The sequence below is a fragment of the Amphiura filiformis genome, chromosome 9 (assembly GCF_039555335.1).
Source record: "Amphiura filiformis chromosome 9, Afil_fr2py, whole genome shotgun sequence".
Lineage (NCBI taxonomy): Eukaryota > Metazoa > Echinodermata > Ophiuroidea > Amphilepidida > Amphiuridae > Amphiura > Amphiura filiformis.
This window is the reverse complement of record NC_092636.1, coordinates 33,894,806-33,910,097: the sequence shown is the minus strand read 5'-3', so window position 1 is coordinate 33,910,097 and position 15,292 is coordinate 33,894,806. Positions and strand designations below refer to the sequence as shown.

General features: G+C 37.4%; 1 protein-coding gene across 2 annotated transcripts in view; it reads right to left on the bottom strand.

The window, feature by feature from the left end:
• LOC140160907 (dnaJ homolog subfamily A member 3, mitochondrial-like) overlaps positions 1 to 15,292 on the bottom strand; it is a 40,208-nt gene that overhangs the window by 22,035 nt on the left and 2,881 nt on the right. For both annotated transcript variants that reach the window (XM_072184241.1, XM_072184240.1), the window contains exons 2-7: positions 11,609 to 11,748; positions 10,882 to 10,965; positions 1,768 to 1,983; positions 1,227 to 1,379; positions 683 to 830; positions 20 to 213 (exon numbers count right to left, since the gene is read on the bottom strand). In XM_072184241.1, coding sequence (XP_072040342.1) covers positions 20 to 213; positions 683 to 830; positions 1,227 to 1,379; positions 1,768 to 1,983; positions 10,882 to 10,965; positions 11,609 to 11,748 — 935 coding nt within the window. The remainder of the gene's footprint in view (positions 1 to 19; positions 214 to 682; positions 831 to 1,226; positions 1,380 to 1,767; positions 1,984 to 10,881; positions 10,966 to 11,608; positions 11,749 to 15,292) is intronic.

Here is a 15,292-nt window from a genome sequence, read left to right as displayed (position 1 = left end):
TAATTTTTATCATACTTACATCAAGACTTATAAGATCATAGATTCCTTTTATTTTCACATTTCCTCCAAGAGCTGCCTGGGTGAAGCTTACTGTAACATCTGAATGGACATCGACACCATCACGCCTAAATATATTACTCTTTGCTACCCTGAAGGTAATAAATAATTCATTGCTACCGACTGGCATGCGTACTGTCTGACCATCTTCCACACCTGTAAAAAGACAAAATGAAGGACAATCGTCAATTATGAAGTAAGAATGCATTAAATTGGTGTGCATAACTAGACATCTAGAGACTGATGACGGCTGGTTCTGATTTCCCCCCTCATTATAAGGCGAGTGGGATGGTGGGAGCCATATTTCTTCAGTTTAGGCCATTTAAAGTCATATTGTTACATTTCTATATGAATTAGAATTGTATTTCTTTTCCACAAAATGTTAGTTTTTACTGTTAGATATGTCCCCTTTTATATATTGACTCGCGCAGTAACAAAAACCTAATAATCAAAGTATAACTAATTTATCAGTCACATGGTCAATAGACCTGCCTGATATCCCACAATGCACTATATGAGGTACTTCTACAAGCAATATGCTTATGTCAATCTTCAAACATAGATTAAATGCATCGCATTGACACCTGTGCGCTTGGAATAGTGCATGATCAAAAATGCAGCTTACCTGCTGGAACAGGAACAGTTACTTTTTTGCGTTGTGCTGTTATTCCTGTTCCTCTGCATAGGACGCATGGTACATTTACTATTTCTCTTCTGCCGCCACACTGTCTGCATGTTGATCTCATCACAAATGGCCCTGTGTTTATTGTCTCCTATATAAAGAAATACATGACAAACCAGGCATAAATAGGTGTCTATTTCATACACAAAGTATTATTAGCAAATTCGCAAAAACCTCAAATTCCATAAAAATCACCTCTGGCTGTTTTTTTTTTGCTGTTTCTCCATTCAGTTGTGCCCACAACAAAACATTTTTTGAATCTATGGCAAAAATCATGCCTATTATTTGCCAAAATATTAGGGAAATGGTAACTTTTGGCATACTACTGCCCTTTTGTGAGAAGAATAATAAACTTTGCTAACATCAAACTCATGAACCAGATTGAGCATTAACAAACCAAACTGGAGACATGCATAGGCTTATACAGTCCTAAGTTTGTAGAATTCTGCACCATGAATATGCCCTGATGTTGTGCCTGATGACTCACCTGTCCTGTGCCATTACATCTATGACATTTACTTGTCTTAGTTCCTGGTTCTGCTCTGGTTCCATTACATCTCTGACATGTATCTTCAATTGCTATGTTGATTTCTTTGTTGACACCCCTGGCTGCCTCATTGAAACTCAGGTCCATCATTACCTGCAATGACAAAGAATCTTTTTTATCAAGTATTTTGTACACACATTGCATTGCAATTTGGCTGCATGACATTTTTTAGTCATAAATTGTTTAGCCCCTCCTCCCACAAATACTGCAACAACTCAAAATGTTTGTAAAATAATTTAAGGCAAATCAAGACTCTAATAACATCATTCAAATATGTTTTCTGAATGTTATCAAAACTTCTTGTAACCTTTATACGTATAACCTAACATTTTAATGTTTTTTGTAAGATGTTTTGTGTTTGCTAAATTGGCTGTCTCTCTCCAAATTTTCCAGACCATGCAACTAGTGCTGCAAATGATCATTTGGCTCACACACCTGCCCGACTTTGAATGCTTTGTGAAATATACAGGAGGGTACCTACCTCATGTCCCCTGTTAAACCCACCAAAAACCGACTCTTCAAATGAACTAGATCCGCCGAATGCCTGATCACCAAAGATCTTTCTGAAGAGTTCTTCAGGATCTATATGGCTGCTCCCACTATGCCATTGTCCCTGAAAGCCACCTGCTCCGCCAGCTCCACCAAAGGCCTGGCCTACTGTGTCGTATTCACGTCGCTTGGCTGCATCACCCAGAATCTGTTGGACAAGAAAAGTAAATTGCACTCTATCATGTTACACAATCTTTCATACAAGATTGATTTTTTATCCGCCTGTTACATGGTCTACAGTACTTGTTACAATTAAGGCTCAAAGCAAAAATTATGGGTATTGATCAAAAGCACGACAAACATAGCTCAAAATACAAGAGCAGATTATATGAAAAGTAACCCTTGTGTGCATTTTTCCATTTAAGGGGGTACTACACCCCTGCCCAATTTTGTGCCTATTTTTGCATTTTTTGCATTTTTCTCAAAAATTATAGCGCATTGGGAACAAGTAAGGTATGTATATTATACGGGCAAGGACTACAACTACTGCACTGCAAATTTTATTTCAGCACAGACAACAGTTGTGGAGTTACAGTCAAAAATGAGGGAAAACCAATATTTGATCAATAAATCAATAACTATTTGATTTGAGTTGCTGAATTTTCAGTACAGTAGTTGTAGTCCTTGCCCTATAATATACATATTTTACTCGTCACCAATGTGCTATAATTTTTGAGAAAAATGCAAAAAGAGGCACAGAATTGGCCAGGGGTGTAGTACCCCCTTAAAAAATAAATTCTTCATATATGATGGCTATATGAAATTTGTGGGTAAATCATCCTTAGGCCTGTAGTTTATGCCCTTGAGAAAACCTGCTTAGAGACTTTAAGGTGGTACTACACCCCTAGATAAATTTGTGACCATTTTTGCATTTTTCTCAAAAAATAATAACACACTGGTAACAAAAGTTACGTATATTATAGGGGCAAGGAATAAAGTTACTACACTTGAATTTCAGTGACTCAAGACAAGCGGTACGTTATTTATGATAAGAAAAAAGGTACTGCTAGAATGTACCTCATTTCTTAACATATATTGAACCACTTATCTTGAATCACTGAAATTTCAATGCAGTAATTGGATTCCTTGCCCCTATAATATATTATATATATAATTTTTTTGTTACGGTCGTGTGTCTTGAGCTCGCCACCAAAAAAAGGTGGCGACGTTACATTTTGCCAAAGTCGACTCAAAACAAATGATGATATCTCTGTCAAGCAAGAAGGTATTGTCATGCTTGTGGTCTCATTTTATTGCTAAATAAAATGCACTTTCAACCCTGTAAAAAGAAATACTTGAACTTTTTTAATACTGACACTGTGCTTCATAGAATTCAGAATGGGCAGGGTGGCGGTGGTTGGGGATGTGGTGGTGGGGGATGTGGTACACACAAACTCTATGGGATTGGTATTTTTAGTGCGTAATCTGCTTCTGTAAAGGCTGTAAATTGGATTTGGACTCTATTTAGCATTTAAAACACTCATGGCCTTACAGCTAAACAATTCTACTAATTGTTTTTAATAATTTATGATTGGTTTAGTCTAGAAAATACAAACTTTTCCATACAAAACTACCCGTGTCATATTAAACACTGTAGTAAGTAATGCGGATGTCTTCAAAATCTAAAAGTTACTGTAAAATTTTAATTACTTATCCTATCATAGTCAAAGTATAGATTTTCTGAAGGAAATTTGACGAGGAATCTAAATATGGACATATTTTTTCTGTATGGGTTAGGGGAAAATGTTTAGGTTCAAAATATGTTGATTGTAAAAAATTCCAACATACTTTGGGACACCCTATATTCCGAGATTACCAAACAGCTGTGATTTTCGTTTCTTCCAAAGTCAGTTGGCTCTCCATATCCTCTAACCAAATGAATGTTGTTTACTTCCAGTTTATTACTGTAAGTTGGTAATAAGCAATGCATTGAGTGACCCATTTTTTATCAAAATCTTTTTTATTCCACCCTGTATAACATGCAGGCCACCCTGTGTAATGAGTTGAAATGTATATATTTGAATTGCTCATGCCTTCAGCTTTCCAAAAATGTATACTTTTGCTAGTTCAGGATTGATGATTGTCGAGATAATCTAATTAGAAACCCGGTTGGTGTAAAAATTCATAATATTTGTCATGTAACGCTAAGGGTGGCGAGTTCAGGACACACGGCCTTACCAGTGTGTAGTTATTTTTTGAGAAAAATGCCAAATTAGTCAAAAATTTATCAGGGGGTGTATGATGTATTCATGTGTGATTTGGGTGTGTACCATTCTCCATTTTCTCGCTCTCGGAGGGCTTAAGTTCAAACCACTGGGGTAACATTTTATTTATATTATCTTTGAAATTTCCTTCAACAAAACTATAGTCCATATGTGTACATCCATATCAAATGGATGCACTTGTCGGCTGCTACATGTGTCTCATTTCACATAATAACTGGGAATAAACAAGAGCACCAATGGCGCTGTGGCTCTGTGCTTTATGGTGACAGTGAAAGTCGAATGTGCAACAGGTGAAATCATTATGTGACATATTACATTCAATGGGTACGTCTGGTCAGTTGGTAGCTATCTCATTTGCAGAGCATACAATGATACATCAATCAATTTTGGGAATTAATATTTAGCCACATGGATCGAAACGGGTGGAATTGGATGGAAAAGGGTCCAAACGGGTCTAAACTAATCAAAATAGGCCTATGTCAAGAATAGTGTTAGTCTGAATAAGAATTTGGCTCTAATTGGTGACTACCCACCAAGTTTCAGACTAAATACAACAGTCAGAGATGTCACAAGCTGACCCAAAAAATCCTGAACTAGCTAAGCATAGCGAGCGGAACTCTTGCCCAGCACGGCCGGGGGTCCCTTAAGGGTCCCCCGGTGGGGTCCAGATGGTTTTGCACATTTAGCACCACAGGAAAGGCCATTTCAGAGGGTAACAAGGCGGTTCTCAAACCACGAGTCTCGCCTGCTTTTGCGACCCCCTGCTTTTGCGATAACTTTTGGTAGAGGTAAATGAATTTGGCGGTTATCGGCTGGGCACGATTATCTGGCTGATGGTAACTGTACATTGTACCCACCAAGTTTCATGCCCATGCAACAGTTTTTACTAATATGACCTCAGACGACCCCTGGTGGCCCTGAAATTACCTTCTAAAAATTTGGCTCTAAATGTTGACTGTACCCCCCGTGCTAAGTTTCATGCCCCTATGACAGTTTTTTCTAATTTGACCTCAGATGACCCCTGGTGGCCTCAAAATGACCTTCCAAAAATTTGGCTCTAAATGTTGACTGTACCCACCAAGTTTCATGCCCATACGACAGTTTTTACTAATTTGACCTCAGATGACCCCTGGTGACTCGAAATGACCTTCTAAATATTTGGTTTTAAATGTTGACTGTACCCACCAAGTTTCATGCATATACGACAGTTTTTACTAATTTGACCTCAGATGACCCTGGTGACCCCGAAATGACCTTCCAAAATTTGGCTTTAAATGTTGACTATACCCACCAAGTTTCATGCCCATCCGACAGTTTTACTAATTTGACCTCAGATGACCCCGAAATGACCTTCCAAAATTTGGCTTGAAATGTTGACTGTACCCACCAAGTTTCATGCCCATACGACAGTTTTTACTAATTTGACCTCAGATGACCCCTGGTGACCCCAAAATGACCATCCAAAAATTTGGCTTTAAATGGCAGGGGTTCAGGGGCCCACCTTACAAATTTGCAATCAAATTTGGCAATACCAAAGAACTATTTCATCAAAGTAATAAATCAAAACAGAAAGATGCTTCCTTTACGAGTTATCACTCATTGAACGTGCTACTTTGCTATACTTTACATGGAAAGCGACTATCTTAAAGTCGTCATATTTCCTTAATTACATGACCGATCAAGCTGTTATTTGGTTATATGATGCACAATTAAAAATTAATTATTAAAAGGTTTGGTGACCTCCGTTGACCTTTTATGTGACCTTTGACCTCACGAAATTGGATAAAATATGTTGCGCTGAAAATCTAATCAGGTCGAGAACCTCTGGCCACGCAACTCCCCACCAAGTTACGCCACTGTACCCCATACGGATCTCCAGATAATCTGTTCACAAGGTATTTTGCTTATTACGCATATATTATGCAAATTAGGTACTTAATTACCATATTTTACGCTCAAAATCTAATCAGGTCGAGAACCTCTGGCCCCGCTTACTCCTCACCAAGTTACGCCACTGTACCCCCATACGGATATCCAGATAATCTGTTCACAAGGTATTTTGCTTATTACGCATATATTATGCAAATTAGGTACTTAATTACCATATTTTACGCTCAAAATCTAATCAGGTCGAGAACCTCGGCGTATGATTAAAAAAAACCAAGTTACGTCACTGTACCCCATACGGATCTCCAGATAAGGTGTTCACAAGGGTTTTTGCTTGATATGCATCAAATACGCATTTAAAATTATGCAAATTAGGTACTTAATTAGCATATTTTGCGCTGAAAATCTAACCAGGTCGAGAACATCTGGCCACGTTACTCCCCACCAAGTTACGTCACTGTACCCCATACGGATCTCCAGATAAGCTGTTCGCAAGGGTTTTTTTTTGCTTGATACGCATCAAATACGCATAAATTATGCAAATTAGGTATTTATTTATTTATTTATTATTCATTAGGCATTTCAACAAAAATATACAGCAAAATTAGACCAGCAAGCAAGGGCTGCCAGGGCCCAACAAAAGTGGCAGATAAAGCACTGACATCTAAAAGATGAGTGGACCCCACCCTTGCAAGCTGGTCATGAAAATAAACAAAGTATTGCACTATAAATACACATAAAAATTACAAAGATTATTAACACATCAAAAGTACAAACATTCTTTAAAAACAGCACTAAGTTAAAGGCATGAAGCCCCAAGATACAATAAAGAGACACAATATATTGCACTTAGCCAAGCAGGATAAAACACACCACAACATAATGAGATAATGCCCCCCTCCCACCCTATCACCGCAACAAAACATAGATGTCACCAAGGATTAAATTTCTTGAATGGACTGAAAGTGGTCTCTCAAGTGGGATTTGAAGCAGTTAAAGCTATTGCACAAATAAATATCAGTGATGTGACGGGGGAGGTCAGACCATTTTTGGGGAAGCGTTGGATGGAATGATAAAGAAAAGCATCAGTTTTGGCTTTGAGATGGTGAAAAATAAGGTGATCGGGATGCCTACTATTTGGACGGATTTTATTTAAAGCAGGCATAGCATTGCAGCAGTCAACATTGAGGAGGCATTTGGAAACAAGTGAAATAGACATGTATTCACGTCTTTGGGACAAATAACTGAGGTCAAGACGCTCCAAACGAACATTGTACTCCTCCTCGCGACGCTTCTGATGGAGAATAGCTCTGGTGGCTGTCCTTTGAACGCGTTCAAGAGCATTTTTGAGACGCTTTGTGTGGGGCATCCACACAGGGGAGCAGTAATCGAGGATGGGCAAGACCATGGTCCGATATAATTGGAGGAGAACCTCTGGGGAGATTCCCGGCCACATGGCTTAATAAAACCAAGAAGTTTGTTGCTTCTTGCTATAACATCCTTAACATGAGCATCCCAATTAAGCTTATCTGAGATGGTGACACCCAAGAGGGGAAGATTATTTACCTGATCAAGATTGATGTTGTTAATACTATACACTGATGGATATGAAGTACGTTTACGAGTGATAGATATAAATTTACATTTAGTAGGATTCAATTGAAGTGAATTACGAGACGACCAAACCGAAAGCTTGTCAAGATCCATTTGTAAATCCCTTACATCATTAGCATTGTAAATTGCACGATAAAGAAATGTATCATCAGCAAATTGCCCGATACCAGAGGTCAAATGCTGGCCTAGATCATTGGCATAAATGGTGAAGAGCAGGGGGCCAAGAACAGAGCCCTGAGGAATTCCAGAAAGGACCGAGACCCAATCAGCACTCTGCCCTCTAAAAGTAACCCTCTGAACACGACCTAAGACAAAGGAACTGATCCAGGCAAGCAGTTGACCTCTGATACCATAAGTTTTTTCAAGTTTAGAAATCAAAATGTTGTGTGATATACAGTCAAATGCTTTGCTGTAGTCTAGAGAAATGAGGTCAACTTGAGTAGATTTACTGTCCATTAATTCCAAGAGTTCATTTGTTTTATCAAGTAATAGTGTACAACATGATAAACCAGGCTTAAAGCCATGTTGACTTAATGATAAGAGATTGTTGTTACCTAGATGGACACGAAGGTTGTCAGCCACGATGCTTTCAAGCATTTTACAGACAATACTAGTCAGAGCGATGGGCCTGTAATTAGCAACATTTGAGCGGTCCCCCTTTTTGTAAACAGGGACAATATTGGCTTGTTTCCAGCCGCTAGGAAGGTGACCAGAACTAAGAGAAAGATTAAATAATTTGGTGAGAATTGGAGCAACCTGGTACATGCAGAGCTTAAGCATCCTCGCTGACAAACCATCGGGACCAACAGCACCATCAGTTTTAAGTTTTTTGATGCGGTGTATAACTTGGTCTATGGTTATTTGGAGGGAGCATAAGGGGGTCACAGGTAATAAGGGAGATGTGATATCAAAGGCTGGAGAGGTGGGGGCAGTAAAGTAGCTGGCAAAAGTTTGGTTAAAATTGTCAGCAATAACGGCCGGGTCAGAGCACAGTTTGCCGTTAACAACAAATGATTTAACATCGGGTTCTTTTTTGCGACCACGAACAAAAGACCAAAAGCGTTTTTTACTTAATTAGCATATTTTGCGCTGATAATCTAATCAGGTCGAGAACATCTGGCCACGCTACTCCCCACCAAGTTACGTCACTACCCCATACGGATCTCCAGATAATCTGTTCACAAGGTATTTTGCTTATTACGCATAAATTATGCAAATTAGGTACTTAATTACCATATTTTGCTCTGACTGAACCTACCAAGTTTCATGCCCATATGACAGTTTTTACTAATTTGACCTCAGATGACCCCGAAATGACCTTCCAAAAATTTGATTCCAATGTCGACTGTATCCACCAAGTTTCACGCCCATCCAGTAGTTTTTACTAATTTGACCTCAGATGATCTCTGGTGACCCCGAAATGACCTTCCGAAAATTTGGCTATAAATGTTGACTGTACCTACCAAATTTCATGCCCATAGGCCTACTAGTTGTTATTAGTTTCCGAAAGCAGCCATCGGTTCAAATAATTGATCTTTGTAACTTTTTTCTGATCAGGGAATACTATTAAAAAAAGTGATTTTTCTCCCCCCCCTGCTGTCATTGATTGCTTGCCATTCCTTTTGATTTCTCTCAAAATTTAGCTCATGATTAATATTGCACAGCCTATAGTAAAAAATGAAACTTTGCAACTTGCAATCAATGATTTCTGAAACCACTAATTTCAGTCACATTTGAATTCAATTATTATTATTATTATTATTATTATGTACATTATTATGTTCATTATCCAACATTATTTTGACCTTTTCTATTACTGCCACCCACCCCCACCCCCAATGACCTTGTGAATTATTCATTCATAACTGTGGCGACCTTGAGACCATCCAATCAGAACAGATCAGAATCGATCAATACGCCATAGGTCATGACCTCCTGATTGTAAACATAAAACAAGCCAAAATCATGGCGAGATCGGGGACCATCGGCGTAACATCGATCAAATAAACCTTGGTCTTGAATTTCTTAAGAAGTCCTGGCCTAAAAACCATGTTGTTTTTCAAGAGAAAACATATCAATCTTTGATATTCTGAAGTATAAAATTGTTGTGCAAAGTGGAACATCATTTATTTAGACTGTTTTTGCTATGGAAAAATACGGAAATTGTTCAAATTGAACAATTTCCGTGGGGTAAAGTAAAATCTCATTGAAAATATAATTTTCCCTCAGAATCATGTCCAGAATATGATTAAATTGACTTTTTAAAACTATATTCTAACAAAACTACAATGAGTGTGATGAAATACGAACATTTTTCATGACTTTCTGTCCGTGTTTTGCACAAAAATTGAGGTCACAAAAATATGTGCACTTGCGCAAGGAAAAATAGTCCACTAGGAAATTCATTTACCCGATTCATTAGTTCAGATTTATTCAAGATTCAGACATGTTCTTGACCATTTTTGACATTCCTCAACTATTTCTTTATTTAAATTGTAAAGAAATAGTTAAGAAAAGTTATGAAATAGTAAATAACTTCTGAATCTGAACTGAATCTTAAGAAATTACCCTCCGTTGGTTTCCGTCACTTTTACGCAACTTAAATTATACAGACCAAAATAATCTCTAGCACACATACATGTAGGGTACCACAAAACAACTCGTTCATCGTGGCTTTTTTACCAAAAAATCATATTTTATCGACAGTATTTGAAATCTACCTGGAGTGCAATCGATTAAATAATAAATAAGCAAAATTTAGAAACAAATTTCAAGACCAAATATCAAACAGACAAACATCCTTAGCATAAAAACCAAGCCCGAATTGGCTCTCTAATTGTTGCGATCAGTTAGGCCCTTTTAGCTTCGCTCAGAGCCAAAAACAGACTCATTTCAAGTGGGGGTCACTTTATATCATCCCCAAGTCACATGGCTTATTAATACAGAGAACATTCAATAACCATGTCAGTTGGGGATGATTTGAATTGACCTCCACTTGAGATGAGTCTGGTATTTATTCCTAGCTATTATGTGAAATGAGGCACATGTAGCAGCCGACAAGTGCATCGTTTTGATATGGATGTACACATATGCCTTCCTCAAGGCAGTCAAGTAAACTAAACAATTATGTGATTTTTGCAAAAAATGCTCATTTTTGCAGCAATCCTTTATGCTAGTTGGATTCCTTGCATCATTTCCTTTCAGAAAATACTTTCATATACTTATCATTACGCTTAGAGATTCAATGAAAATCAATACCTAAATTACTGCCTTGAGGAAGGCATACAGACTATAGATATCCCTCGTGTGATGTAACTTACTTCATAAGCCTCTGCAACCTCTGCAAATTTCTTGGCAGCATCAGGGTCTTCTTTATTTTTGTCAGGATGGTACTTTTTGGCTAACTGTAGAATCAAGGAAAAAGAGATTACAGTACATTGTAGACAAAAAACAACAACTTGGACAAATTTCAAAGGTTAATTACTCACAGTTGACTAGTCTCGTTTTAATTTGCTGTTACATATTCTGAAAGAACATTCATTTTGAAACAGCCTTTCCAACTTTGTAGATATATACTTTGCAATGTTAACCTTTAAAATTGGGTCAAGTTGTTTTTGGACCACCCTGTACATGAAGCTGTTGAATCCAATGTACGTACGTACGTGATTATTTTAAAAGTCAAGCTGTGGTCAAAATGCATTTACTTAGTAGAGTGTTAATACTAGTAGGGGTTCTCAATTTGGCCCCTGGACAAAACTGACCCATCAACCACTGATAGTTGACCCTTGACCTACTCTAAAATGCAAGTGGTTTGTGAGGCGCTTGACCTCTTTAAATCTCAACAATCTCTGACAAGTTATCTGACACATAATACAATTTCAAATTCTAACAAAATGTAGCCATAGCACAAACAGGTTTTGATTAAACTATTTAAAGCACAATTTGTGATCTGTTATTGAAGAAGGCATACATTAAATAAATTTTAAAATAAATGCCTGTCACACTCAAAATTTACAATAAAACATTAAACATGAATAATATACTCACATTGAAATATGCTTTCTTGATTTCTTTCTGGTCAGCATTCTTTGATACACCTAAAATTTTATAAAAATCTTTGCTTGCCAATTGAGATGAACTGGTATGTATGAATTTGTTGGGATTCTTCAACCTGGAACACTGTGTACCTACAAGCAAAACAAAAGAATATTAAAAATCATTTACACATGGAGTGTATTGATAATAGAATTGTTATACGGAAATTGGGAATCAATAATGCATGTGTGCTCAGATGTTGATGTGTCAAATGCACAAGCCCCGCGGGAGAAATGTATTTTTCATCCTTTTTATAGCAAAATCTACTTTAGAACTAAATAAAATCAATCAATCAATTATTAGGCCTATTCATGTATATTAGAGATGTGAATGACCTCGGATCAAAAACACAGAACTTTACCACTCTAGGCTAGTGTATATTGATGAGTTGACCTCAATCTTTTTCAACAAAGGCAAGGGACTGGTAAATCGATATGCTTGAGTGAACCCCATGCAACCACTACACTGTTCAATAGCCTTATTATGATGTGGCGGGAGTATTAAAAACACAAGCCCTGAACAAAATATGATGAGCAAGCATACTGCCAGGCAAAAAACAATGGAAATTGTGATCATGCATGCCCATACTGCCAGGCAACTCATCTATATGGCTAGCACTTTCCATAGGCCGCATAGCAAAGTTACATCTTGTCAAAGGTTGACTTTCATTAAAATATTCAGCCAACTTTTAATGCATCAATTAAAAAACAAAACAGCATAGTCTCATGATAGAGCAGCTTTTCTATATGGAACTGCTATCAAAATCCCCTAAAATTCCACGTGTGATTATCTCACCACAAAAATAAATCATATTTGGTCAAGTGAAGTATAGACAACATATTAATTATGTAGGTTTCCTTGAAAAATCTGTAATTTTAATCTAAATTTACGGTAGGCCTAATGTAAAATATGTATTGTGTTTGGACCCCGGTTAAGCGGTTTGGGCCAATCTGGTTGCTTTAACTTGAATTTGATATATATAAAAATTAAAATAATGCAGTTTGATGCAGTTGTAGTAACTACAAATATCGAACGATTGAGGACTTGTTCTCAAGTTGTAGAAGGTCCCATTGGGTGTCTTGAGTGTTAATTGTTTTCATTATAAATGTCGCAAAATATTAATATTGACAATAATTAACAACCTGTTTGACCTCTCCATATATTCATACATTGCTCACCTGTGTTTTCATACCTTATTTTGTGGTGAAAAACGATTACAAATGCGAAATTTTCAATCATTTTTGGAGCAACAATTTCTTTGTACCGACGGCTAAAGTATGTATAAAATGTGAATGCACATTAAACACATTTATTTATTTTATTTATTTATTTAAATTAAAACTTCTTTTGCCTTGGTAACAAAACTGTTACTGACTGTGGAAAAGATGTTACATAAAGGGAGTGGGAGGATGTTGCTAAGGCTCTTATACATGTAGACCATGATGTTAAGGTGGATACTGCGACGGACATCAAGTTTGTCCCACTTCAAGGTATTTAGAAGAACATCAGTGGGGTATCTATGTGGGAGACCAAGAATAATTTTGCCAGCAGTGTTTTGCAACCTGTCAAGCATTTTCAGAAGGGTCGTACCAGCATTTCCCCACACTGAGTCGCAGTAGTCCATATGAGGTAAAATAAGAGCCTTAAACAGGAGATTGAGGGTTTTTTGAGGTAAAACCTTTCTAAGTCTGCACAGCAGACCATTACGTTTTGAAACAGTTTTACAGATTTTGTTAATTTGTTCATTCCAGGTAAGGGCTGGATCCAGCCACACACCCAGATACTTGAATTTATACACATTTTCAATTAAAGCATTATTTATACACCTTCAAATCATCATTTTTACAAGACATTTTTTGTTGGGTACATAAAAGCATAGCCTTGGTCTTTTTTACATTGAGGGTGAGATAATTTTTGTTAAGCCACTTGAACTCAACCTTACTGATTTCTCTATTCATTCTGTCGTTGATGTCACTGACAGACTTACCCGTAACAAAAATAGCTGTGTCATCAGCTAAGGTGACTTTAGAGTTAGTGTCAGTGACAACATTGGCAAGGTTATTTATGTACAACGTAAAAAGAAGGGGCCCAAGGATTGATCCTTGGGGGACACCGAACTTGACTGCTGCTGGGCTAGACACATTATCACCTACATACACATCCCCTGTTGGAACTCCCGGCGTTTGAATTATTGGAACTGAGTTTGATGGCAAATTTGAATTCACCTTTCGTACTTCATTTAAAAACATTGTTCTTCTTTTGATGCATACTTTCAAATAAACTACTATTCTTCTTCCATTTTAGTGCCTCCCTAATATGTATGAGTATTATCGCACTGCGCTCTCATTCATTTCAACTTTCAATGTAGTGTACCTAAATTGATGGCATCATACTTCATTGCTGCCATAGATAGGTATGTGAGCATTCCTTACCTGAGCATGCGCAAGATTCAGCCTCTCTCAGCATAGGGAAATCGCGCACCCGGCGCCATTTTGAAAATTCATTACCGGTAGTAAATTTTACGGCGATGTTTTTGAAAAAAAATTTGGGGGGAATTAGATCGAGTTAAACACACTATCTGTGGTCATCTTGCAACTTCCTACATTTTGGTCATCAAAATTTTATGACCTCCCCCTATTTTGCTTTCCAAAAAATTATGACCCCCTGTATATTTTGGACCCCCCCCCTTCCAAAGAAAATGATAGGCCCTTATGTAGGTAACCCAGGCAAACCTTAGTTAACACATTTGCTAGTCAGTCAAATTCGCCGACAATGTCAATGCATTTTTACATAGAAATTTAAAACAAGTGCCCGAAGAAAGAAACCTACATAAATATGTTTTCTATACTTCACTTGACCCAAATATATGATTTTTTATGGTGATAAGTCACCCACACATGGAATTTTAGAGGGATTTGGATAGCATTTCCATTAAAAAAAGCTGCTTTCATAATGAGACTAAGATCTAGAAACACCCCCGAGATGCCGTTTTGGGGAATTTTGCTAGCTGAAACTTTTTGATGAAAGTCAATCTTTGACAAGATGTAACTTTGCTACGGAGAGTGCTATGAAAAAATGGTTTTCAGTTTTGGCTTTGTTTACTCAAGGGCTTTAATTTGATATATAAAATGATGCAGTTTGATGGCAAATTTAAATTCACCTAGCATAGGCCTACCTACCTTATGTTCACATCAATACAAATTCAATCAATCTAGGATTACATTTACAGTTCAGTACCAGTAAATAGCAAGACTGGGCTTGTTTCTTAAAATTGTGTACTCACAATGCACAGTATAGGCCTATAAGCATTTTAATATGTGCATGCATGCACAAAAAGTTTGTACAGGAAATTGGCTAGTCACTGTTATCGGTTTTCCCTATAGCCGTGTACTCCGAGCGGACTCCCTAAAGTCCTAGTGAGTAGATTTTCTTGCAATATTTGGCCTATTTACCTTCAAATGTGATCCCTACATGTACTTTGATTCCAGTAGAATATGCAGCGTAGTAAAAAATCAATTTTTGGCGTTTCTGATCGTCACGATGAAACAATTTTCAGGACAAAATCCAACGTGCCGTTCTCGGTCGCATTTGTTTAGTCGTCGGTAAGATGGGAGGAGCTTACGGTGTACTTAATTT